We start from the raw sequence: 25,267 nt of genomic DNA, 5'->3' as shown, positions 1-25,267 counted from the left end.
ACTTGATACTGATTCCATTAACCTCATACTGTGTAATCCACCTTGAGTCTCAGTGAAAAAGGCAGACTATAAATGTCGTAAATAAATAAATAAAATAAGGACACTATATAAACCCCACAAATAAATAAATGATAGGAAAAAAGTTAACAAAAAGATATACAAAAAACTTAATTATTATAAACAAAGTATATATTATACAAACAATATATATACTTTTTGAACTGCAAAAAGCCTTGCAATGATCCTTGTTTAGAGCCTAAAACATACCATTAGTTGTTCATTCCAATTCTATTACTGGTAATTGTATCATATAATAGTGAACAGTTACACAGGACATTCATTAATATTATATTTGATCGGCAGCATTTAAGAACATCCTATCACAGTTGTAGATTTATTTTTCAAAGGAACGCTTTCTTACTTCAAATTTTTCAGGGACGTGAAGTTTAGGAGAAGGAACTCCCACAAGGTAATCAACGAGAACCATGATCACTATAGTCAAAAATACAGCAAAGTCGCTTATTGTAGAACGCACCTAAAAAGAAAAGGCATTGTTTAAAAAAAAGAAAAAAAGAAAACACCTCTTGCAAATGAAGAATACCTGCAGTGGTGAGGGGTACTAGCTACTGCCCCATGTTATTTCCAAAGGGTGTATTTAGAGATTTATACTTAGATTTATACTTATATTCAGATTTATACTTATATTCCACAGGAATATAATATGAACTTGTTAAATTCAGTGTAGGGACATTACTAGGGGTGGGCAGGGACAGAAAGATTTGGTTTTCCCACTTCGGAATTTCGGAAGCAGGGAAAAGAATCGGAAATAAGCAATTTCCAAAGCAGCAATCAGCTTGGGAAACTGTTTAAAACCTCATTTCGGTATCCTCTGTGAAGATTCAGAGCACACTGAAACTTCTCGCCCCACCGCTTATTTCACCCGATGGGAGAGGGATGAGGGGGTTACCTCCTCTCCCTCCTATTGGGTGAAATAAGCAGGGGTGGGGCTTCCTGCGCTTCAGCTGGCCGGTGGGGGGATTTCCCTTGCCGGCCAGCTGAAGTTTAAAGGGCCCTTTCCGTACCTCTTGCAAGCGGCATAGAAAGGGCCCTTCCCACACTTCAGCTGGCCTGCGGGGGGAGATTCCCCCTGCCAGCCAGCTGAAGTTTAAAGAGCCCTTTCTATGCCACTTGGCCCTTTAAACTTCAGCTGGCCAGCAGGGGGATCTCCCCCGCTGGTCAGCTGGAACCAATCGTGGGGTTTGAAAGCACCCCGAAACTTCCCAAAGCAACCTGAATTGCTTCAGAAGCTTTGATTCAGCATTTCTGAATTGGGGCCACTATGCTGGGCCCAATTTGGAAATCCCAAATTTTTACAAATCAGGTCCAATTCAGGTATTTATCCCGAATCAGAAATCCGAATCGCACACCTTTAGACATTACCATTGATTAACCAGAGTTATTTCTGTGCAATATTATAGCTGTAGTCTACTGCTGTTTTTCTTTAATTTAATGGTGAAAAACTGAGAAAGGCTCACACTACTGGGGCACAGAGTAAAGTTACTCTGTAGTTTTAACATTGAAAAAGTAATTTACAATCAGAATTACATTTGTTCAAATTCAGTCTCCTTCTAGAAAAACTAATAACATTAAGGCAAACCTATCACAGTATCTTTTTACTTAAAGTTGTCTAGAAGTAACAGATAGATGATGATGTTATTTTACGTTTAGGGTTTCTGAGGACATTATTTATTGAAGTTGAATGGGTTGAAGGAGCAGGAAGAGGTTATGGGATTGTATGTTACCTCCTTTCATCTTCACCATACTTCCACCGCCCTTGGTATGGTTGCAAACAGGGATGTGCAGTTCAGTTTGGAATTCAAATTAAAATACCAAATTTTAGCTGATTTGGTAAAATCTGGGTATTCTGAATCAGAAAATCAGGTTTCTTGAATTTTTACTGATTTTTTTTTTTAAAAATGTTAAATTTGGTCATTCTTTTCTATCAGAAAATCACTCAGGGGGCCTACAGTGGGCTGAAGGAGTCATTTTTGAACCAAACTTTACCAGATTTGGGGGGAACCAACTCTTGACTGTTCTCTAAAGACACCCCGTTTCATGAAAATTGAACCAGTGTCATTCACAGCAGCCAGATGCTGAGTTCAGCCAATGGGAAACACCATAGAACAGAACCAAGCAGTACCCAACCACAAGCATAAGGCATTCTCTTGCTTCAGTTTGCTCCTGTTGAGCTAAGTTGCAACAGTGTCCTTTTGCTTCAGTTTGGTTTGGGTGGAACAGATGTGATTCTCTGATGTGGTGTTGGTTTCCTTGCTTCGCTTTGGTTCTGGGGGGATTCCGTTCCTGTGCTTCAGTTTGGTTCTATTGGGCTTTCTCTGGGATGAGCTCAGCTTGCATTTGAGAGTGTGCCTTGGCCACCCCTTCAGCACACCGGATAGCTCCCTGAGTGATATTCCCATGGAAAATAATGGCTGAATTTTTTTGAAATACCTGAACCAAATTACAGAATCAATTTGGAATTCAGGGAATTCTGAATTTTTTCTCAGATTCAGTAAAAAAAAAAAATGAGATTTACCAAACTTTTTTTTTGGTGCACACCCCCTAGTTCCAAATATATCTGAATAATGTTGACTATGATTAAGTCAAACCATCCTTCCTCTGAAATCTTAAGATTTTAGACAAATTTTAAAATCCTTATTAAAGATTGTTGTTAGATTATGTGCCCATCATCCTTTAAAAAGCTACAGCCACAACGTGCTGCAACAATGTTTATATAAATAATACTGAACTTCTTTGCTCTGTGCTCATTGAAATGTGTTCCCACAATCTTCTCATCTTATAAATATAAAATGTTTTTGGAATTACATATGCCAGCATGTTCCACTCACCTTCATAGAGCTTTTTTACAGCATTTCACTAATATCTTTTTGAAAATCTTTATAAAGTTGTACTGAACTGCTCCAGATGTTGCTTGTATACCACTGATTGATCAGCTGATTTACAGCATATAGTTTCACCAGTTTCGGTCATTGTTTGATGATCATTGCAAACCAAGCTCCTTTCAATAACAGGCCAGTAAAATATGCTGGTTTTGACAGCTAATGAAATCAACCCAACATTAACCACGTAGCAGCATCCAGAAAAGAAGGGGTGTTCCAAAACTTTCCAAAAAGACAGCTGCTAGAATATTTTATTTGCCATAGACTTATAAATTTGTTTTGCTTTGCTTACATGCACAGACATTACAGTGACTGCAGGCAAGGAATTCAACAATCCAACAACAACAAACAAGACTTCCTTGCTTCCTCCAGACAATCAGCTCTGCAGGCACCTTGTAGCAGCATTTGGTTTGTTTGTGGCACACTACTCCACATTATGCAAGGTTGATTATCGTAACAGAAAATTTGGCTTTATGACTGCAAAATTTGATTCATTGCAAAATATGATTCATTGCAAAAATTATAGCTGAACCACTTCTATTGAAATATATAAAATAAACAATTTTGCCTTTTTAATTTCATTATTAAAATCCCTGAAATATGTTTACACCGTCTCAATTACCTTAGTGGGAAAATAGCGCTTGGTCTTGAATTGCTTGAGGAAAGAGGAGAGGAAAAATGTTGTAAAAAACAAAATGACAGACCAAAAAAGAACATCTGGGAAATAGGGGCCATGGTGACTACAAGCTGATCCATGAAACACACCATGGAAGCTATTGCATTCCTGTAAATCAAGCAATATACAAAAACAAGTTAGATATTATATCTAGACATGTTCAAGAAAGCAATTAAACCTGCATGCATTCATTAAATATATTTTCAGTGCAATCCTAAGAACACTTTCCTGGCAGGAGACTCCATTGAATAGACCTGAGTAGGATTCTGAGTAGACCTGCTCAGGACTGCTCTCTTGGTTTTATTTTTATTTTACTTAATTTGTACCTCACTTTTCTCCCCAATGAGGACTCAAAGTAGCTTACATAATTCTCCTTTCCTCCATGTTATTCTCACAGCAACTCTGTGAGGTAGGGTAGGTTGAGAGCGTGTGACTGACCCAAAGTTACGCAGCAAGCTTCCATGGCACAGCAGGGATTCGAACCTGGATCTTCCAGATCCTACTCTGTCACTCTAGCCACTACACCACACTGGTGTGTAACAACATGGTATATATTGATGTGGATTCAAAATACATGATCAATCGTTATTAAGAAAAAGAAATGAATTGACTTTACGTTGCAACCAGCTTAGCAAAGCTAGGGAGATTTCCAGTTATTGCTATTGCTAAATATCTCTGAACATTTTTCTATTACATCTGAATTTTGCACAATTACATCTCAGCCTGTACTGACTCATTTGATAGTGCTGTTTACATATGAAATTAAGATAAAGGTTATTATAAATGTCTAACTTGCAAGAATCCAATATATGCAGCTAGTCAACAAATGCTATTATGCTGGAATAAAAATTAATTTTAAGGCTTTACACAAAACTTTTGGTTATTTTCTCAGCTCAAAGATGTGATAATTTTCCTTTTATCTTGCAAAAATTATGGTTTCACACAGAGATTCTACTTCACAATTATAATGAAAGTGTGCATGTGGGAAGCCACTGAGTTTTTTAAGGAATAATATTACATAATGTAATGGAGTAAACATTTCTAAAGGCTTGTTCAAACATTAGTGACTCCAGGTACTGAAAGCATGTTTAAGCTCAAGAAAAGGCTTTAAATATATTGAATGTAATGTACCGGGAGAGTATACATTTCAGACTGATTATTCAAATGAACACAATATTTTTGTTGCGGTATTATGCCACATGTGCTGCAAATTTCTCAGACAGCCATGCAGGGTCTATGATCTAACTTTTTCTTTCCTAAAGCAGGAAGATGGACTGAGGAAATAACTGGAATAAGAGCACTGAAAGAGCACTTATATTTCTACCTACAGTTCCATTGATAACAAGACTTTCGCAACCCTTAATAGATCATCTATTTGAGAAAGGAAGGAAATTTACTAATCACTTAAAATCTAGACAGTTACAATAAAAATGGCAATTTTAAGTCAACATATGTCTCAGTCAACACAGAACAGGGAGTTCCATCCATCCAGCTTTCCTGTGAGTGAAAAAGGGTTCCTTTGATCACCAAAAACACTATGCTAAGTATCATGGAACCTGTATGCACAAAGGCTCTAGTAAGTGGGTGGGGGCTCTAATAAGGAGGGGAACTTGGTAAGACAGAGCAAAAAAGTTGACTGAATTGAACCCAGGGAATAAGACTCACGTGTGCCAGGTTATTTCAGGCTTGATTCAGTTCTACATTTATTTTAAAGTTTAAAGTGAAGTTCTATATTTTTTCTCAATGTACTCACACTAACTGTAAGGTTAGCCCATGGTATAGTATCCGCAGATCTGTTTTTCTTAGTCCATACCTCCAGTGTATCATTGCTGGGATTTGGTGGCTCTGTGCATACACATCTGGCAAGTTTAAAATGTCAGTGTTTTAGTCATGGTTATATCTTATTGCTATAAACTTGAAATTCACTGACAATACTGTCATATTAAAAAAAATGTCTGTTCTGACAACTTTAGAGTGAAGGGGAAACTATGCCACTTTGTCAGGAAATGATATACATATTTGCAGTAAGTGATAAACATAGTTCAACTGCATGACAAACTGGTTTTTAATAACCAAAGTAACTTAAAATCTAATTTGGTTCTTAACAGTGATGAATTAAAGGACAAAAAAATAAAAGAGAAGAAAATATGATGAAAGAAATAATTTGGATGCAGAAGAATAACACATTACATAAAAATTACATGACAGATGGTTCTAATCTTTAACACTGACACAAGGCAAGTTTGAATAAATAGCAGAAAATATGTCATTCATACCATACTTCTTTTTATGAAGCATTTACGTAAGTTAGTGTTAGGCAGGACAACTCAGCAAGATGAACTATTATTTTACTCTAGACAGATTCAGTATTCTTTGTAAGTTTGAGCCACTATTTGGAAAAGGCACTACGAACAGTATTAGACCACTTCTAGCATCATTATCTTGAAGAAGTTGTTGTAATTATGTTCCTTCTCCCTCCCACAATCATGTAATACATTTTATTAGAAACAACCAAAATAAAAAAGGAACAAATCTTGAAATCTGGCACATTCATAGAAATCATAGAATTGGACAGGACCTCCAGGGTCATCTAGACCAACCCTCTGAACAATGCAGGAAATTCACAACTAACTCTCCACCCCCCATCCCCCACCACCCACAGTGACCCCTGCTCCATGCCCAGAAGATGGCAAAACGTCTCCAGGAACCCCAGCCAAACTGGCCTGGGGGAAATTGCTTCCTGACCCCAAAGTGGCAATTGGCATTACTCTGGTGGGCATATAAGAAGGGGCTGCGAGAACTAAGCACTGTTTTGGTTATTTTAGGTGGCCCTGACAAAAAGGTATCACATGCCTTCTTATTTTGTTTTTTTTTTCCTTTGAACCAACGCAACTTCTATGTTTACAAAGAAAGCAATACTTACGAATATAGTGTCAGCCTATCCAGGTTATTGCGCATATTGAAAGCATACATTTCTCCCAACTGAAAAAGCTTTTCCAGTGCTTCATATATAAATATTATGCAAATGAGTGCAGCAAAAGCTTCCTCGGTAAATCGAGTGATATAACACACTAGGCTGCTTGCATCAGTTGCTACTAATAGTATGCATAAAAATGATGTCCACAGACCAATGCTGGTTCTTAGAGACAGGTAAGAAAGTTTATAATCCCTGTTCAAAAAAAATACAGATTCAGTAAAACTATGCCAGTATTTAAGTATAAAATGAGGCAGAAAACAAACAAGATCTACGTTGCAGTCAACTTCTCTGCTATTGTTCATTTCCCTCTGCTTCCTTACAGCATAGTTCTCTTGTGAGAATTTCTGGAATCTAAATACCAGGGGGAATGTAGAGAGGAAAGAAAAGAAAACAAGGCTGCGTTTACCTGTACTGGTGTTCACTGAGTGGTCATCTGTGCAGTCACAATTGGAGATGGGGAATTACATACATGCACACTGGTCACAAAATATTCCAGGGCTGAATCAGTAAAGCTAGGGAATTCTTGTAGCAGTTCAAAATGACTGGAGGAAAATGGTGCCCTCATCCTGTCTCACATGACCCAGAGGCAGAGAAGCATGTGGATGCTTCAAAGAGTGCTCAAACTTTTTTCAGCCAGATAGCATATGCATACGCTACATCCCCTTGTGGAATTTCAGACTATAGGATGGTAAGCCTTTATTGCCGACATGCTAGCTTCCCAAACTGAGTTTCTGATGAGGAAGCATGTTATCTCGCCTACCTGGATGTCTGTACCATATGGTTTTTCTGAAAGTTTGAGATGATGTCCGGATGTGTGCTAAAGAGAAGGTTCCTAAAACGTTTTCTAGCACTTTCAGATAAGACTGTTTCCAAGAAAAGTTTCTTATTTAGTCTGTTCCAGAATTTGGGCAGTGACCTGGTAAACTGGATTAACCTAACTAAATAACTGCTTCTCTTGATGTATGCGCGATACCAAAATGCAAGTAAACAATGTACCTATACTACCTCTAACAAGTATTACAACAACACACCACATTGCAATAGTTGCCTTTATTGCCAATAGACTTAAATAGTATTTAAATTAGGAATTTCATGGCTGAAATGGTTTTTAAAAAATCCTACAAAGCTTCAGAACACATTTGATTCCAGAAAATTCACAGGCCTGTTTAATATTTATTTCAGAAATCTCTGATATATTTCTTAACATGAAAATCATGGTATCGTGTTCAAATTCAAGGGTTTAAATTATTCTATAACATACACTACAGCATGAATTACACTAGCTGTTATTTTCACTTTCAGGTGTTTCAAAAAGCAACATGGAATTTCTCTGAACAAACATAATGAACATATTTTTTTTGCATAAAAATACACTTACTTGCAGAATTTAAATAATATTTTTTCAAATACTAAAACAGGTCCAGTGCTCCCCAATATTGTCAAAGGTTGCCCAGCAAACAGCGAATAGGCAATCCCAGTTAATGATGCTCCAAACAAAGACTCTATTGCACTCTGAGGGGAAAGAAAAGCCTGTGATTCACTGAAAACATGATTACCACTTGCCACTGATTTTATATATATTCCTTACATGACAGTAATAAAGATAATTGGCTATAATCTAACCTCACATTAGAATTTAACATAACATGGTGAGAATTTGGAATAAATCACATGAAATGAATAAATAAAAAAACATGAGATCAAGTGATTCATTTGGGAAGCTAAAGGAAGAAAAGGCATACACCTTAACCTCTAGAACACAACACCTAATTAAAATAAGGAGAATCGGATAAAGGGCTTTCTCCTGTGAAGGAAGGTAATGTTGCAACAAACCTTATCAAAACTGAATATAATGCACGGTATTAAACTTATGTTAGTCAAACCATGACACAACAGAAAATGATGTGACTGTACAAGAATGATTTAATGTATAAGGAAATAAATGTACACAGGGAAATGAATGAAGCAAACTTTACCCTCCCCCTTAGTAGTGCATGAATACCTTTTTTAATAGAGTATCACATATGATATTACTCATAAACAAGAAAATAGGAGGACTTAACTGCAAGTTATATTGTCATTAATTGTAAATGATCAAAAGGCAACAAAAGATTACCAAACAACAACTTTACTTAACCCATGGAAAACTATTCAGGAGTATTACGCACAAAACTGGCTGACACAATGTGCATCAAAATCCATCAGCACTAAGGAAAACACTTAGGTACCAACATGAGAGATCTGCGAAAGAGGAATCATAACCAGTAGTATGTCATGATCTATACACAACACAGACAGCATACAGGATTAATCCAGTCTTTCTAATGTTAACCATAAACTAATCAATGCAGACAGGATGACAAGGGCAGGAGCACTCCCGAGGTGATGATAAGTGGTGTGAACGCAAGTGTGTACCTTACAAACCAGTTACTGGGTTTGGACACACATGTGTAACTAATATATTCTCTGATGCACACCAAGCAACTGAGAGCAGCTAAAAGAAAGAAGGCATTTTTGTATTTTAACATAAAGAGATACAAATTTTTCTAATTGCATGATAAGAATTAGACAAGTACTTCAACACAAACAGCTGTTGCTAAATACATATTACAAGGCCACTTTAAAATTCTGAAAACAGGTGCTGCACAGGTTATTATTTTGGGAATTGGGGGGTGAGGTGGGTGGGAATCAACATCAAAATAGATTGATACTCAAGTACTAAAGCTAAATGTTGCCTGAAACAAAATAATTCTGGTAAATGAGCAGTACAGCTACAGCATGGAAAAACAAAGATCTGTTCTTAAAAGCAAAAGAAATTTTCTATGTATATGACAAATTTTAAAAATAGACATTTACAATTTCTTTTCTGAAGGACAGCTTAGAATAACATCTCCAGAGAGAAAGACTCTAAATTTTGAAACATCATATAACAAGTTCCTGTACTGAAACACTGACCCTAAGCAATACAAACATTCCCATTTCTATTTATTTTAATGCCCGCTAGGTCACATCCCATGTCATAAAAGCCACAGCCTTTTTAATCATCACTAAAACATGATATTTAAGGTGACAAAATGATTAAGATTTACAATGAATGCTTTTCTTGTAAGATTTACTGTTTTTTATTGCAAAACTAGAGCGGGATAGTTAATGGAAAAAATATTTTGAGGTATGAAATGCTGGAGGACCAAACTTCACATTACACACAAATGTGTATTTTTTAACTTGATGATTGCTTCTTGTAGAGAAAAGCAACTTCAGAGAGCAGCAAAGTGAAATGCTGAAGGGGTAATGGAGAGGAGTGTTCAACTCTTTCCGCCAATCTTTTTCTGCTGCAACTTCCCATCCTCATTCCCCAAGCCATCAGCCCTGCCTGCAGGGAATGTGTTTGTAATGTGGAAAACTAGCAGGCAAAGAAAGGTTTAATGCCCCTTCCCTACTCTATTTCCCTGTTCCAAACCTTTCCTTAACACAAGCACAGTCTGTTTTATTCCATGAGTGTGTGTATAATATTTAGTACCAGCCCTGACAATACTTTATTTTCACTTTCCAAGAGGCATTACCTTCACAGACCTACTACCCCATATACATGCTCTCTCTCTCTCTCAATTCATAGAACAGTTCATTAAGACAGGATTATTTTTACCTTAACTGTGCATCTTCTCCTGTTCACACATACATATTCTTCATGTTTTCCACAGCAGTAATAACTGAGGAACATCTACTATGGGGCTAATCAAATGCTGTGGCTAAAGGTTTTCAAATAAAGGTAGAAAAATAAAGGAGACAAATGAACACAGTCACTTGCCTCTGGAAATCTAAACGCCTGGCTACTACCATTCTTTGTACTCACTATTCTGCCTTCTGTAGCTTCTCCAAGGAGCCCTCCAAAAGTGATTACAGGAGACATACAGGCACAGTATAGGAAAAGAATCGAGGCCAGGCACTGCAGACTTAATGCATCCTTGAAGTCACTCAAGAAAAAAGGTGCTTTCCTTTTGATGTCAAGTATCAAACCACCAAAAAGCCTAAATAGGTGAGATGAAACTCGTCAAACTGTACACTAAAGGACTCCAGAATGCTTAAAACTATGGGAGAAGTAAGACGGACAGTGCTGATTTTCAGCATAAATTAGCCTTTTTATATACTCCAAATGTATTCATAATAAAGACGGCAAAGAGTATACCAATGTCATGTAGTCAGTTTCAGTACGTGAGTAAATGCTCTTCATGCCAGCATAGGTTGTGTGTATAGTGGGCTAGACACTGAAAAAAGCCTGGCAAATTAGACTACTAATGTCACCTATACCTAATACAATAAACATAACAAAATATTTTGTATCTTGCCTCAGCAACCAACTTTGTGGGGCCATTTATTTCCTGCATTGAGCATGTTTAATAAAAAACCTGTACTAGCAAATAGGTTCTCTCTGATCAACACATTACTTGGAAAGCTTATATATTTCAAAGGAATGTATCTCCGCATGGATGGCTCAAAGCTTTCTGGATCTCTAAGAAATGTTGTGTTTGTGCATGAACAGAGGCCTTGTCCGTTCTCTTCTAAGTTAAGAAAAAAACAAGTATTTCCCTTAAAAAAGGGATGAGGACAGCCTTCTGCACATTGAGTTATGTGAGCCCACATTTGCATCCAGGGTATTTTTCAGATCCCGGTATTTGTTGCAGTTCCATATCCAGTCTTACACATACACTGTACTAGAGAACTCAAATTATGCAATGTTATTTAATTAAGTAAACTTAATTTACTGGCTTTATTAATTAAGTAATTACTTTATTTAAATTAAGTTTTTTGCTTCTGGCAGTAATGTAGAGAAGCACTGAAATGCTCCCCTACCAACTCCTGGAACTCATAATCAACCCCATCTCTGAATCCAGGCGTTATTCACAAACTAAATTCATCAGAAACCTGCTCCAAATGAAGAAGCATAATGTTCTGAACTCTCCATCTGCATGGTACTTGTACTGATTTTTTAAATTTGCACAGCACTGTGTAATTATCTAAGGGACTTTTATACCACAGTTAGGTTGAGAAAGCTCAACATAACAAAAATGTCAACAAGCAAATGAAATACTATTTTTAAAGACACTTAAAAATCAAACCAGTTTAACTTAAGAAAATAACCACTGTAAGGGAAATATGCCAACATATATTTTGTTATTTACAAGTTTAAGGGAATAAATCTGGGATATTGTTTTTGTTTACTAAAATTTGTTGAAGAGGAGTTATTTGTTTTGTGGGAAATCATCACCTAATTTATTTTAAAAGTCTTCTACTCTCCACATGTACTTTTAAGCTTTACAAAATATTAGTATATCTTGATTTGTAGGCAAGTATATAGTTATCAAGAGATTTGGTTTAATGCTGTTGTAGAACCTAACTTAGCCAAGAAAATCTTTGAAGACCACTTCTGGCTTCTTAAAAGGTTTTTCCTTTCTGTAAGTGTCAAGCAGACATTGAACACATAGACACCCCTAAATGTTTTAGATCTAGATTTGTATTCATTTTAGAAAACATTTTTAAATATCTAGCCCCCTATAGACAACTTTCACTTTTTAAGCCATTATTCTGATCAACATATGACTTTTAAATATTTTTGAAATTGTTTCAATTTGAAAAAATAGAGTTCATCAAAGCTTCATTATATTACAAGGCCCAAACAGGCCACCAAATTAGAGGAAAGTATTTATGGTAGACACAATATATTTCTCATTCATATAACTTTAAACACAGCATTCTGCAAATTTCTATAGCAGCAATTGTTTCTCTGACATTCGTAACAGTTAAGCAAACACAACACACCTTCCAGTCCTTTGTAATTCAGGTCCAGCATGATGGCCTTCTTCTTTGAGAGGCTCTCCAGGAATAGCAGCTCCATTTGGAAATTTAGGTATCTTCCTTTTTTCCTGCGTGAAGGAATGAAATTAATGTGTGAGTTTTGCATGAATGTTTCTTTAAAGTTATAATAACCCATCTTTTCACACTTTCCTTCTGCTATCCAGGCAGAGGTTCACAGACTGTGCTTGACATTGTCTTGCAAGCAGGAAAGCCGTTTTTTTTTTTAAGGTTATCATGAACTTAAATAAAAATTTAACCATGGGGGGAGGAAGGACTTCAGCCTTCCCCTCTGGCACCATTTGCCCCATCCAAAATGGTGCCAGGAGCTTTATTTGCCTTGTTGAGGAGCTGCATGTGTAGTAGTCAATATACAGTAGATATAGTGGCACCTGACAATATACAATGTGTGTGTCAACAGCAAGTCACTAGATGGTACTTATCTATGACCATCTCAATGCACAGCATATGCATGTAAGAGTTCATACACGGTCTGAAAGCTCGTGACACAGTGATCTCACTGAAGCTATATGGTTCTGAGTCTGATCGCCCTAGATCAGAAACTATTTAAATAACAAATAAAAACATTCCCATAGGTACATTGTGAGAACCTGCATCACAGAAGTACTCAGTGCATGAAAAATCAAAAAGAGTCCAGTAGCACCTTTAAGACTAACCAATTTTATTGTAGCATAAGCTTTCGAGAATCAAGTTCTCTTCGGCAGATGCATGATCAAAACTGGGCAGATACAGAAGAGGAGGGGAGAAGAGAGAGAGAGAGGAAAGAAGGGGACATATATCAAGGGGACAGAATGCAATTAGCGTGGAGGCAATCAAAACATTCCTTTGCTTGGAAATGTAAACATCTCCTTTTGGTGTGCAGTCAGTTTGCCGTATTAGTTTGTAGCAGTGAAAGTATCCAATTCCTATGTAGTATAAGCCTTCGATAACCACAGCTCTCCCTGCCAGCTGCATCTGACAAAGAGAACTGTGGTCCCCGAAAGCCCACACCAGGCGTCACTGGGCTCCCCCAGATCACGCCTCTGTAAAGAGAATCTGTTACCTGTGATAATGTGATAACCATTCATAGTCTCTATTCAGTCCCAGCTTGACAGAGTCAAATTTGCATATGAATTCCAATTCAGCAGCATGAAAGTTTCCAATTAAAAATTACATCAAATGCAGATTTAGAGAATCTGCCTGTAAATAAACTCTACACTCTAGCTAAGGTCACATATGTTGAACCTTTCTGAAGCACAGAAATACTGCAGAACAGCCATGGAATTCACTTATCAGTGAATATAGTTTTTTAAGTAGTTTTCTAGCCCTCATGTTTGTGAAAATAAACAGTTGTGAAAGGGTATGGGCAATGTCGGATGAAATCTTAGAAGCTAAAGGAGGTGCATAGCCCTCCCACACCATTATACAATTTTAAAGGCAGTCCTCTGCTGAAGTTCTTACCTGAGAAGGAACACTTTTAGGTGGTTCAATTCGTATAGATGGATCCCACTCTCCTGGAGGTAAAACAGTCACTTGATCTAAAAACTCATCAATTCCAGACAGCAGATCATTTCGGTCTTTAGCTTTATAAGCAACATCATGGAAAACCTTTATAAACACACATACGTACATATTTACATTTGATTTCCTGACATGACACAACTCTTGCCTGACACAATGCAGAATAATGACAGGTGTTTTCAAAGTTTAAATGAATGAATACATTTAACATGCAAATACTCTAATACCCACACCTTTGAAATGCTTAAAATGTATGTTAAAATTGCAGTTATATATGAAGGCAAGCATTCATAAGCATTATTATGGAATCATAACACCTACAATATTTTAAGAAATTAGTAAACTATAGCTGTCAAAAGTTTGGGAAATTTGAGGGGGGTAAGGGAAGAAACAGTAGAATATCTAAAGGCATTTGGAGAAGGTAAAAAAAAGAATAACAAAGACTACATCTGAAGGAAACATGATCTTCATTGAACAATCTGCTAGAGTTATGTTTCAAATGGCAATACTCTTAAACAATCAAGGACAAAATTCTCAGAGTGCCCTCAAACAAAAGTTCCAGAAAAAGAAACTTATGGCATGGCACAAAAATGCAATTAGATTACTTGGACAGATTTTTTAGTATGGCCATAATTATTACAAAGCTGATGCCATTCACACAATAATGTGTTATTTACAACACAAACCAGCTTTCTTTAATTGTTAACATCCTTGTGAATTCTGTACATGTCATACACACAGCATCTGTGAGTTTGTGGTTACTTCTATACCTATATTATGAAACAAGATGTAACATTAGACTATACCATACCATTATATGTCCCTAGTATATGTATTCCTGTCAATCACTATATAATAATTCTATTTGAACACAGCATCCATTCAAATAAATGACTACTTTAATGGAAACCAAGTGCCTAGTACTCACATCATCAGTCATAAGCGTTGCTATTGATCGACCAATTTCATGATATTGAGGTGCTTTGCCTGCTGGACCCAACAAAAGAAAAAGGAATCTGTGGAAACACAGACTTCAACAAATCAGATATCAATCTAAATAAGGCGAGAGGTTAGATTGAGTAAATAGTTTTATTTGGAGGACCTACGAATCAAGTTTTGTATATATCAATTTTAAAAGATGACCAGTAAGAAAAGGAAAATATAGTTATAATTTGTGTTTGGATCCCAAATGTCCTAAGGGATTATTTTTAAATGAGTGTTTTAAACACGCACAGACAGATAGACATATGAATTACAACAATTTACTTCTGCAATGCTCCTCTTATTAGCAAACTTTGCCCAAATTTGGCTACAAATGGGCAATTACATTTTTAGACCACTATAGATGTGTCCAGTCTCGGCAAGTAAATACTGTGAGTAAATAATCTAATGCTAGCAAAGAATTTGAGTCAACGAATGACAGGAAATTAACATTTCTTTTTATTTAAAAAAACCCTATATTGTAGACTCTGGATAAGTAAGATGCAAAATAGATTAAAAGATAACAATTCCTTCCCCAATCAAAACCATACTAGCTAACTGTCTAAGAAAATACAAGAGGCTATTTTAGTATGTTTTTCCTTACCGAGTAGGAACAGGAACCTCTGTAAGGCCTGAGAGAAGCACAGCAGGCGACAGTCTCACAAAAGCAATAATAGGTCTCTCCAAAAAATCCACTTCTCCCACCAACACATTTGATGCCTCTGCACCCATGGGAATCTTCCTCATGAAATTCATGTCTACCTATTAAGAAGGAATAAGTAAAAATTGCAACTTCATTTACTATGTTGACAGTAATTCCATTTTTAAACTAATATTCAATGATAAGTGGATGTAATGTCAACATTAGGTAGCAAAAGGGAAAAGTTAGGATTTGGGTTTTTTATTATCATCACAATACCTTGCTATTTTATTCTATAAAGTATTTAAACTACCTAATTAGTTTTCTAGAGTTATTTTTTGGGACAAAACCAGTTTAACATTTATAAACATCTACAAACGTAACTAAAAAGTCAATGTAATTATATACAGAGATGTTTCATTCAATAAAGTCAATCTGAAATAGCAACATATGAAAGAGTAGTATATTTTTTATTCAAAAACTGTGTGAAAATACAGAACCTTAAACAGCTGTATATAATTACAGATGAACACCACCATATTGTACAGCACATGAACTACTGGTTCACATACATACACAAAGATCACCAAAAACTAACACGTTACACAACTATCTAGAGCAGAACACTTACAGCTGGCCTCTTGAGTCCCACACCAAGTGTGCCACAACTACAGTGCCAGGAGGCTGACTCCTGCACAACAGGAGACGAGGCAGGTGCAGAGAAGGATAGGCCAAGTAAAAACACAAGAACGGTGATAATGGCACCTCTCATCATGATTATACTAGAATGTAAATTAGCTTTGTATGCATGCATTAGATTTCAGTTCCCAAACACATTGTAAATTGGCAATTACATTGTGCAACTGAATTATCAAGCAAGGAGATGCAATCTAGTTGTTTTACAGGTTTAAATACAGAAGCCTATTGCTTCAAATAGCAACACCCTGAACATATTTCTAGATTAAAAGCAAAGAATAAATCCTTGCAAGTTTCTTTCTGGAATTAATGAGGACAAGTTGCAGCCCAGAACAAGGCTAGGTTGCTGTCACAACATACAGACAGACTGGTGCAGAATTTTCACTGATCACAAAGAGTGATTGGTCAAATCCACATTACTCATTCTAAGTCGCATGTTCCCCGCATTCCCCACGCAATCCCGAGTGCCGGTCACATTACCTCATTAAACAGACGCATTTCATTCGCATTTCTCCCAAATATGTGGTCACAGGTTTTCAACGGGAGTTTCATGGTGGCCGTGAACGAGCCAATGCGCAATTTACGTGGTTTTTTTAAAAACCACCCCCCTTCCTGTCTCTCCGGCCGTTCCGAGAGTTCCTATTGGCTGATTCAACTTGCAAGTGCTCCGTAGTCTGCAAAAGACTGTTTTTGACTTCATAGCATTGGATTTATTGATTATGCTGTTTCTGAATCAAATCTGGTAGTTTGAAAAATCATTTTGGGGTGAATCCATCCTCAGAACGGACTCGCAAAACTTCCTTTTTAACTGTTTTTTATTTTTTTTATTTTATATTACTGTAATATCGAAATTATGAAATATCGAAATAATGACACTCCAAGGAAGTGAAACTTCAGTAAAATTCAGGCACTGAATTGTCCTGCGTAGGAAATGCCCACGAAAGCTTCCCACATGCTTCCAAATTCCCCAAAAAGAAACGGGAGACAGCCATCAGTGCTGTCAGTGGGGGAAAGAGAGGCATCATTATCTTCAATGATGTTTCTTTATAAGGCAAGATCGAAATAACGGAAAAGTGCACTAAAAAAAAAATGGGCGGGAAAAAAAGGTCCCGCCCAAAAAAGCGATTTTCGAGCGGCCGTGTGACCGGAGGAACGCGCGAGAAAGACGGATTGGAAGCAGGAATGTGAACGAAGAGGAAAAAATCGCGGATTGGAGGCAAACGGAAGATATCCGATAAACATGCGGGTAATGGGTGAATGTGGATTCGACCATTAGCTCATCCTGTGTTATCCTCCCAGTATCTCAGCTCAATCCCTTTCCTTCATCCAATCATCCTCTTTGATGAACCCAGCACTGGAGGGAGGAAAATTCCCCTTTCTAGATCTCCTCTCAACATAGTGAGAATGGGAAGATTATTGCTGGTTTTGTTGTTGTTAATGGGAACCGAAACATTCCCATCTCACAGTTAAGCAGATCAGGGGGACTTAACTCTTGGCACAGTTTGCTGTCTGAACCAAAGGAGGCACAAGATACCCAAGCACTTGCTTGATTTTTGTTCTTATGCTCTCTTGTTTTCATGCCTATAATGACCTATGCATCTGTTTATCCAATTTGTTTATATTTGTATCTGCATCTTTACTTCTATTAAGAATCACGTTCTACCACTGAAAAAATGAAAATATTTATTATTTATTTACATCTCCTCCTTCCTCTCCAGTAGTTACCTACTTAAAATTATTTATTTATTTCTATATTCCCCCTTCCTCATTAGCCTCCTATAAGCTTTAAAAAGGCAGTGCCAAAGGTTGGGGGACCGTTCTGGACTAGGGGAAAGCGGGTAAAATCTGCCGTCCTGCCTGTTTTGCTCGCAGTAGGTTAAGACTCAACTGACAGAAGAGTCAGAGGGTGATTTTGCTCACTTTCCCCTCTCTTCAGAGCAAACACACTTGTTGCATGGCTCTTCATTCATGCAAGTCTCCTAACCTTTGGCCTTTTTAAAGCTTATAGGAGGCTAGGGAAAGATGCCTCTGCCAGTGTTTATTACTCCCTCTGCTAGCATACGAGGATATATCCCAAAAAGGAGGCTCACAAAAAATAATGCATTTACAAACACATCACCTAGCCACAACAAACAAAAGGAGATTAAAACAATAGATAAAATCAAAGTGTAGTAGAAGCAAACAACAATATCTACCACCAAGAATTCCATAGTCTGGGAACAGCAGCACAGACTGCTCCATTCTATATGCCTAATAAACTCATCGTTATTAACATGGGCCTTTATTAACAGAGCAACAGCAACCAATCTTAATGTACTAACAATTACTCTAAAAATAATTCTTCTAAATGTCCAACCACCACCAAAACCAAGATTGTTTCTGTATTTCACACCCTGTAGGAACAGTTTTGTAATGTCAATGAAGAGGAGCAATAACAGGCATTAAATGGGATGGGTTCAGTAAGAGGGAGGCTTGTGGGTTTCATTTTACCCCATAATTCAAGCACTGTATTGCATATGACATTATAAAAGTTGATGGTTTAAACAAAATACCTCAAAAGTAAAAGGACTTTCTACACACATGGATAGTTGGAAATCTCTATGCAATATGTTGACTGAAATCACTAGCTATTGTTGGCATGCTTAGGAACAGATGATGCTTCTGGAAAAAATACTGTGAACTAACAAAATTATCAGAAAAGAATGTTCAAAATATGGAACAATTAGGTGCCTGTTTTCTTAATTAAACTTACTTCCTTGACCATTTTTATACAAAAAAACCCTGATAATGCTAAAGTCCAATTTTTATGTTTTTGAAATATGCTTTCATCATGCTTTGTAAATTTTTATGACAAATCACAGTAATATCTATATACTGAAACAATGTTGCATATGAAGCCGCCTTGTATTGATACATCTTTCCCAGCTCTGGCACCTGAGATGATTTAATGGACGATCAAACCTAGGACCTTATGAATGCAAAGGAGGTGCTTTACTACAGAAACCATAACCCTTCCTTCACCAGTGATTAAACAAGAGAAATATTAGACCGTCCTGTATGCAAGGAGCTTTAACAATATGCAGGCTTATTATCTTTTAATTACTATCCTGAGAATAAGAATCAGCTTAAATTCATAAAGATCTCTCTCCTCCAAATGACTTCAAATAATTTACCTTGCTGAAATCAACAGTGCTGTTTTCTCTGCTTCCTCCTGTTCCACTGGTTTTAATATCTCCACTTTTTCCAGTATCCAAATTACCAGGTGCTGACTGGGGTGATGCTAAGAGACCTAGAAAGAGAATATACAACTATGCTCAAAATTTCATCTCTGGAAAACAGAGCTAGTTACAGAATGACAAAGTGGCAGCTTTCTAAAAGCTAATGTGGAAGTTAATAAACAAAAGGTGCATTAGTATCAAAAATGCCACACAAAACAAGTTATTTTATTCTGAAAAACAATGAATGTTTGTTAAAAGTTAAAATTGGATGGTGCCTAAATGATGGCCTTTTGCAGAAAAAGCACCAGAACAAAAATGTAAGTTATTTAAAAAGAAAAAAGAACATAAGAATGTAAATCTAACCACCAATATTGTGTGAGTGGATCGTGCATCAGAGGTATTTCAAAATTTCTTTAAGTCTGAAAAACCACAGAATAAAACATACTTTAGAATATCTAGTAATAACACCTAGTTTGTTAATAGGTTGAAACCCAAGGATTTCATCTACCACTCATTAGTCACAGGTTTTAAAAAGTGCAATAGTACACTAGCTATGATCACAATTTCATTTACACATAAATAAGGAAAACTCTACACACAAATAGAGCTTCCTTTGGGATTCTTTCTAGTTCTGTATGTTCCCAACAAAGACAAGTTTCTATTCAGTTTAAAAAATAACTTTCTTCCTCAGCAATAGGAACTCTTATAAATCAGAAACCTCAAAAAAATTCTCAGAGAAAGCAGTTCCATATTTGCTCATGATAGTAATTTTTGGACTTATTAACAGTTACCTCTCCTAAGACACAATTGCACTAGGATGATTACTCTGATTTTTTAAAAAATTGCTGTGGTCTGAAACCTTGACTGCATTCATGCATGAAGTAAATCAACCATAATCTGTGCCCAAAACAAGGTGGAAAATGTTTGGGTCTGTGCACTCCTTCTCCTACATCCTTCTAGCCAAGTGTGAAGACTTCCTGGTTTAGAATATAAGTTACTAAAATATGCAAATTGGGAGCTTTTACAAATTGCAGCATTTTCCACCTACCATCAGGGTTCTAAACTACAGTTTAATCAGGTTTGTCAGCAAGAGGAAGGAAGACCACAAGCCTAATGACTTCCTGGCTCATTTTTGTCAAACTATGTTTTTTTCATGGCATATGAAAATAGTAGCTCTCTCTCTGCAGCAGAACATATATGAATGCTATCTTAAGATTCAGGGCTGAGCTGGGTTTGAACTGGAGTTTCTCACATCCAAACCTCACACTGTTGAATGCACAAGTTATGAAAGTCTAAAGGAGAACAAACTGCCTCAAAGAAGATACCAGTACCTATGCTACTCCACTGTTTAGTTTCCCTCAAGACAGACACATCCTGGCAGAGCAATTCCTATTTGCTGAAGGCAGGGGACACATTACTCAGCAGCTGCATTAGGAAACTGCCTTAAAGCATGTGTAGAATGTCTTTTGAAGGAATTCTCCATATTAATCTGAATTTCAAAGAAAAATAGTGACTTGTTCATGAGATTTGTTTTGCAAATTAAGCCCATGAAATTATTTCCATCATGTAATACCATGTGAAAGATAAATTATTTCAGCAGCAAGCAATAAGTTTATCCTTTCAAATTTCATGAACAATTCAAATGGACTAATTATGGCAGGAAGATGCAGATAGGGCTAGTATGAACAGTCTAAGTCATTGCCAACAACTTACGTCGAAACAGCACTCAATTTTGCTTACAGGAAACACTCTCAAGCATCTATAAAGGAGCTACCAAGTCAAACTTCCATGCTCTTTATGTAGGGTTAATGTATTTATTTGTTGAATGTATTGGGTTCACCAACAAATTTAATGTCTAAAGTTAATTTCAGAGGTAGCTCCAATGCTAGGAAAAAGCATGGAAATAAAGAGTATGCATTAAGTATACATAGACATTCCTGAGTGTCTGACAGCTTCATTGCCAATTGGAAAGTATGTTTCATGTAGGCCTTTGCTTCCTAAATCTAATTCCATGGTTGGAAAAGTCCTATACAGAATTTACAATTTGTACTAATAGCCAACTGTTCTCTACAACAAAAATTGTTGCACACGGATGGAAAATTCCCAAATTAATTCATTTCCCTTTTATTTTCAAGAAGACTTAATAAATATTCAAACTAGTTTTGTCCTGTCTGAAGTCTAGCATGTTTTACCATGAACAACCATATCCTAAGGCATACCAAGCAAAGCACAAGGAAATCATATCTAAAATCCAAGACCGCTGTGAGAAAGAAAAATAGATCTCTGTCTGCGAAAGGCAAATTGAACACACAGCCCCAATTCAAACTGGGTTTGATCAGGGAGGGGAGAAAGGATTTAAGTTCTCCACACTCTCTTTCATTAATAAAAACCTAGGCTCCCCGCACAGTTACTAATTTGTTACAGGAAACAGAATTTTTTCCCCCTTTAAAACGCTAACCATTGCTGGGAGCATGTTTCTGATTTACAACACATAGCAGAAGCTGAAGAGTTAAATCTATTCTTCTTCCTGCATGGTCCCAATTCCAATCAGGACTGCAATGCAATGTATTTTTGACAGACTGATCTGTGATCTTTGTCACATTTGTTTCAGTTGCTTTCTTTCCTTTTCCTTTCCTTTTATTCTCTTAGCTCATTGATTCATAAACTTCGAGCAGCGAATCAACCACTTTCATGAGTCATTTGTGAAACACCAATAAGCAAGGCATTTTACATTTTACATCCTTCCTTTTCCAAACATTCCCGCAATAGATTCAAGCCAAACTGCTTTTTGCTTACACTGTTTTGATCTAGTTTTTGCTCCTCCAGCACTTCAGACCACCGTCATAATGATCAAGCCAATACCTTGGAACTCTCATTTTTACTATCCAGCTACAATATGGAGAAGGCACTAACAGGATTGTGTGAATTCCGCACCTCCATACCACTGACAAAAAATAATAGGCACAAAATTCAGCATCCTGAGAACCTCAGCTTTTACTTTTAAAGCATCTTACCTTTCTTACTAGAAAGACAGGATTCAGAGTTTATTAAAACATTGGCCTACCTATGCCTTTCCACAAAGCTGATTTTCCACAAAGAGCTTCTGTGCAGTTAGAACAGAGTTTAAATTATCAGCTGTTTCATTCTAAGCGGTTCACTCAGATCTATTCTATGGGACTTACTCCCAGGTAAGTGATCTTAGGACTACACTGCTAATCACACATGCGTGGAATCCACTGTTTGGGACCTTCCGTTAGACTGCCATGCCACAAGTAGAATTATGCAAAAGAATGTATATAGATTGTAGAATTTTACCTCTTTTAGTGCAGAATTTCACTGTATTTGTTTGAATTTCACACCCATCTTTTAGCCTTAATACCAGTCCCCTGCCTGAGGCACCTTACAGCACAGAATGCATATAAGCCTGGTTTTGTAGCCAATCAGAAAAACACCTCTTAGCTGCTATTTTAAATGCAACTAAACTTGTACAAATGCAGCTTGTATGTAACAAACTATATTGTTTCTCTCTGCTTCTCTCTTTCAGAGTTGTATAGAACATGGTCCCAAAAATCAAGTCATAATATGACCTGAAAATTTTTCTTGTAAGAGAAGATAGCTATCAAATGTGTTTTAAGAAAAGAACAGGAAGAGTAATCAAAATGTTTCGTATGTAATAATCGAATCACTCTGCATATACTCAAGATGCCTCATCAGGGGGTGATAAAACAGTACCAAGCTGCTCCATTCTTTTTCTTTGCTCTGAGGCACTGCTATTTGAGGCACTTAAATGGTCTAATGCACTTTTCCAGTTCCACAGCTATGTCTGCGCACAGCCAGTCTTTCTAGGCTGCTGAGGGCAGCTGACATAACCACATCTGGCAATTTGAAAAGCTATACAACACATATAGCCATGGGCTACCATGCAGGAAGGGACAAAGAGGAAGAGAGACAAAACTGCCTGATGCTGTATTCTCAAAGCAGCCTTGCCTCCACACAGCACAGGTAAAATACTGCATTGGCTAAAAAGCTAGAAACAATGGATTTTCAGAAGCAAGCTAGTGAAAAGCCCCATCCGATTCACGTAAGTACTTTTTCAGTTGCTCCACAAGCCTCTCTGTCTTACAATGCTGATAGATTTGTATCAAAGCCATCTGATGCGGCTACAGAAGATAATCAAAGGTGAGCCTTGCTGCTGTCAAAGGTCTTTAACTGACAATAATTGGTGGGTGGGGAGGGAGGGACAACTCTCCAAGTTTCTATCAAGATTCTTCTTCTGTGTGATTATTTTTAAGTTTGCTATGACTTTGTATTGCATTGACTTGGTGTCATTTTTTAAAGATCTAATATTCGGTGATTTGTATGGTCTGTAAATAACTTCAAACAGAAACAATAACTAAAGGGATAGTTATACAAATTAAATGAGGCAGAACTGGCCAATTCTTTCCTAAAGCTGGAATCTTGATTTAGGGAACAGGATAGGGAGGTAATTGCAAAGCACAGGGTATCTTCTGGTGCAAAAGTATACCTCATATACTCATGGAAAATAAGGTTTAAAAAGAAAAGGCCACCATTTGGTATCTGAATTTTAAGTTTATATTTGAAACTTGCTTAATTTCCTTTTAGTAAGGAAACAAAAGGTATTATATTCAAATACGTCACTGCTTTGAACATGTTAATGTTTGTGTTAATATTTCAGTGTCAGCTGTCATCAAATTCAAAACACTGAATAAAGTTTTCCATGAAAATATCATAAATGAATAAATGAAGCATGCAAACATTTGTATACAAGTCATGATTGCTGAAGCTGTGTGATAAACTTTGCAGTGCAAGTGATTCAGCTGCAGAAAGCACCACGCATGGACAATCTGAGTTCAAATAGTTGCCTGGTGTAACGTCACTATTATCCTCGGACGTCTTCTCCTTGCTTTCCTGAGCTTCTAAATCCTCCTCAGGTGGATGAATTACTACTTTGGGGATATCATCATTAGCAGGAGACACTAGGAGTTCAGCACACTGAAGCTCACTTGGCTGTACATTTGTGGTTCCCTTGTGGCCACACCTAGGACTGGAGGGTGGAGTGCATTGTGGGGTAGGTAAAGGAGTTGTGCTCCTTGAAGTTGCTGGAGTTCCAGGAAGAAGGTAATTGAGAAGAAGGGACAAGCGATTCTCTCCTCTCAGGGAAATATTTGAGGCAGAGAGACCTGCTCGTAAAGAGTGTCGGGAGGCTGAAAGGCCTTCCCCTGAGACAAAAACAAATGATAATTTTCAGCAGGAAGATAGAAGTTGTACATTTTATATTCAATAGCTCTAAAATCATAAACTCTAAAGGCAAGTCACACAGTCATAGGTGAGATAAGCAAAATATGACAGCTTAACAGAATTCTGATGTTCAAAAAAGTCAGCGTATATTTACACATATTTTCTACAAAATAAAAGAGAAAGGAATAAAAGGATGTTACCAGTGAAGGCTTTAAGGTCAAGAAACAACTAAGCAAAACATCATGTTAAGCACCTTTGAGAAGTTTTTTTAATGTAGTAGCAATAGTATATGAAGTTCAAAGTACATAAAGAGGGAGGGGGCAGGAGAGGGCCATCACTTGACCTAGAATATCAACTAAACATTAGCCTTTATTTTTGTTCCCCAAAGTAGATGCCAGAGTTCCAAACAAAAAACTTAGATCAGGGCCTGGAGACAAAGAAGGCTACATGCTTGCATTTACTACTATGTAACATTGTTGAGTCTTGCTCAAT

General features: G+C 37.0%; 1 protein-coding gene across 1 annotated transcript in view; it reads right to left on the bottom strand.

The window, feature by feature from the left end:
- The window catches only part of SLC4A7 (solute carrier family 4 member 7), a 102,478-nt gene that overhangs the window by 18,036 nt on the left and 59,175 nt on the right, over positions 1 to 25,267 (bottom strand). Inside the window, exons 7-18 of the mRNA XM_054990810.1 lie at positions 24,400 to 24,756; positions 19,472 to 19,587; positions 15,567 to 15,724; positions 14,910 to 14,997; positions 13,922 to 14,068; positions 12,428 to 12,531; positions 10,464 to 10,638; positions 7,989 to 8,122; positions 6,557 to 6,802; positions 5,387 to 5,492; positions 3,580 to 3,741; positions 422 to 535 (exon numbers count right to left, since the gene is read on the bottom strand). Of these exons, the coding sequence (XP_054846785.1) occupies positions 422 to 535; positions 3,580 to 3,741; positions 5,387 to 5,492; positions 6,557 to 6,802; positions 7,989 to 8,122; positions 10,464 to 10,638; positions 12,428 to 12,531; positions 13,922 to 14,068; positions 14,910 to 14,997; positions 15,567 to 15,724; positions 19,472 to 19,587; positions 24,400 to 24,756 (1,907 nt within the window). The remainder of the gene's footprint in view (positions 1 to 421; positions 536 to 3,579; positions 3,742 to 5,386; positions 5,493 to 6,556; positions 6,803 to 7,988; positions 8,123 to 10,463; positions 10,639 to 12,427; positions 12,532 to 13,921; positions 14,069 to 14,909; positions 14,998 to 15,566; positions 15,725 to 19,471; positions 19,588 to 24,399; positions 24,757 to 25,267) is intronic.

This window comes from Eublepharis macularius, chromosome 11 (assembly GCF_028583425.1).
Source record: "Eublepharis macularius isolate TG4126 chromosome 11, MPM_Emac_v1.0, whole genome shotgun sequence".
Taxonomy (NCBI): domain Eukaryota; kingdom Metazoa; phylum Chordata; class Lepidosauria; order Squamata; family Eublepharidae; genus Eublepharis; species Eublepharis macularius.
This window is presented reverse-complemented; position numbering and strand designations above follow the sequence as displayed.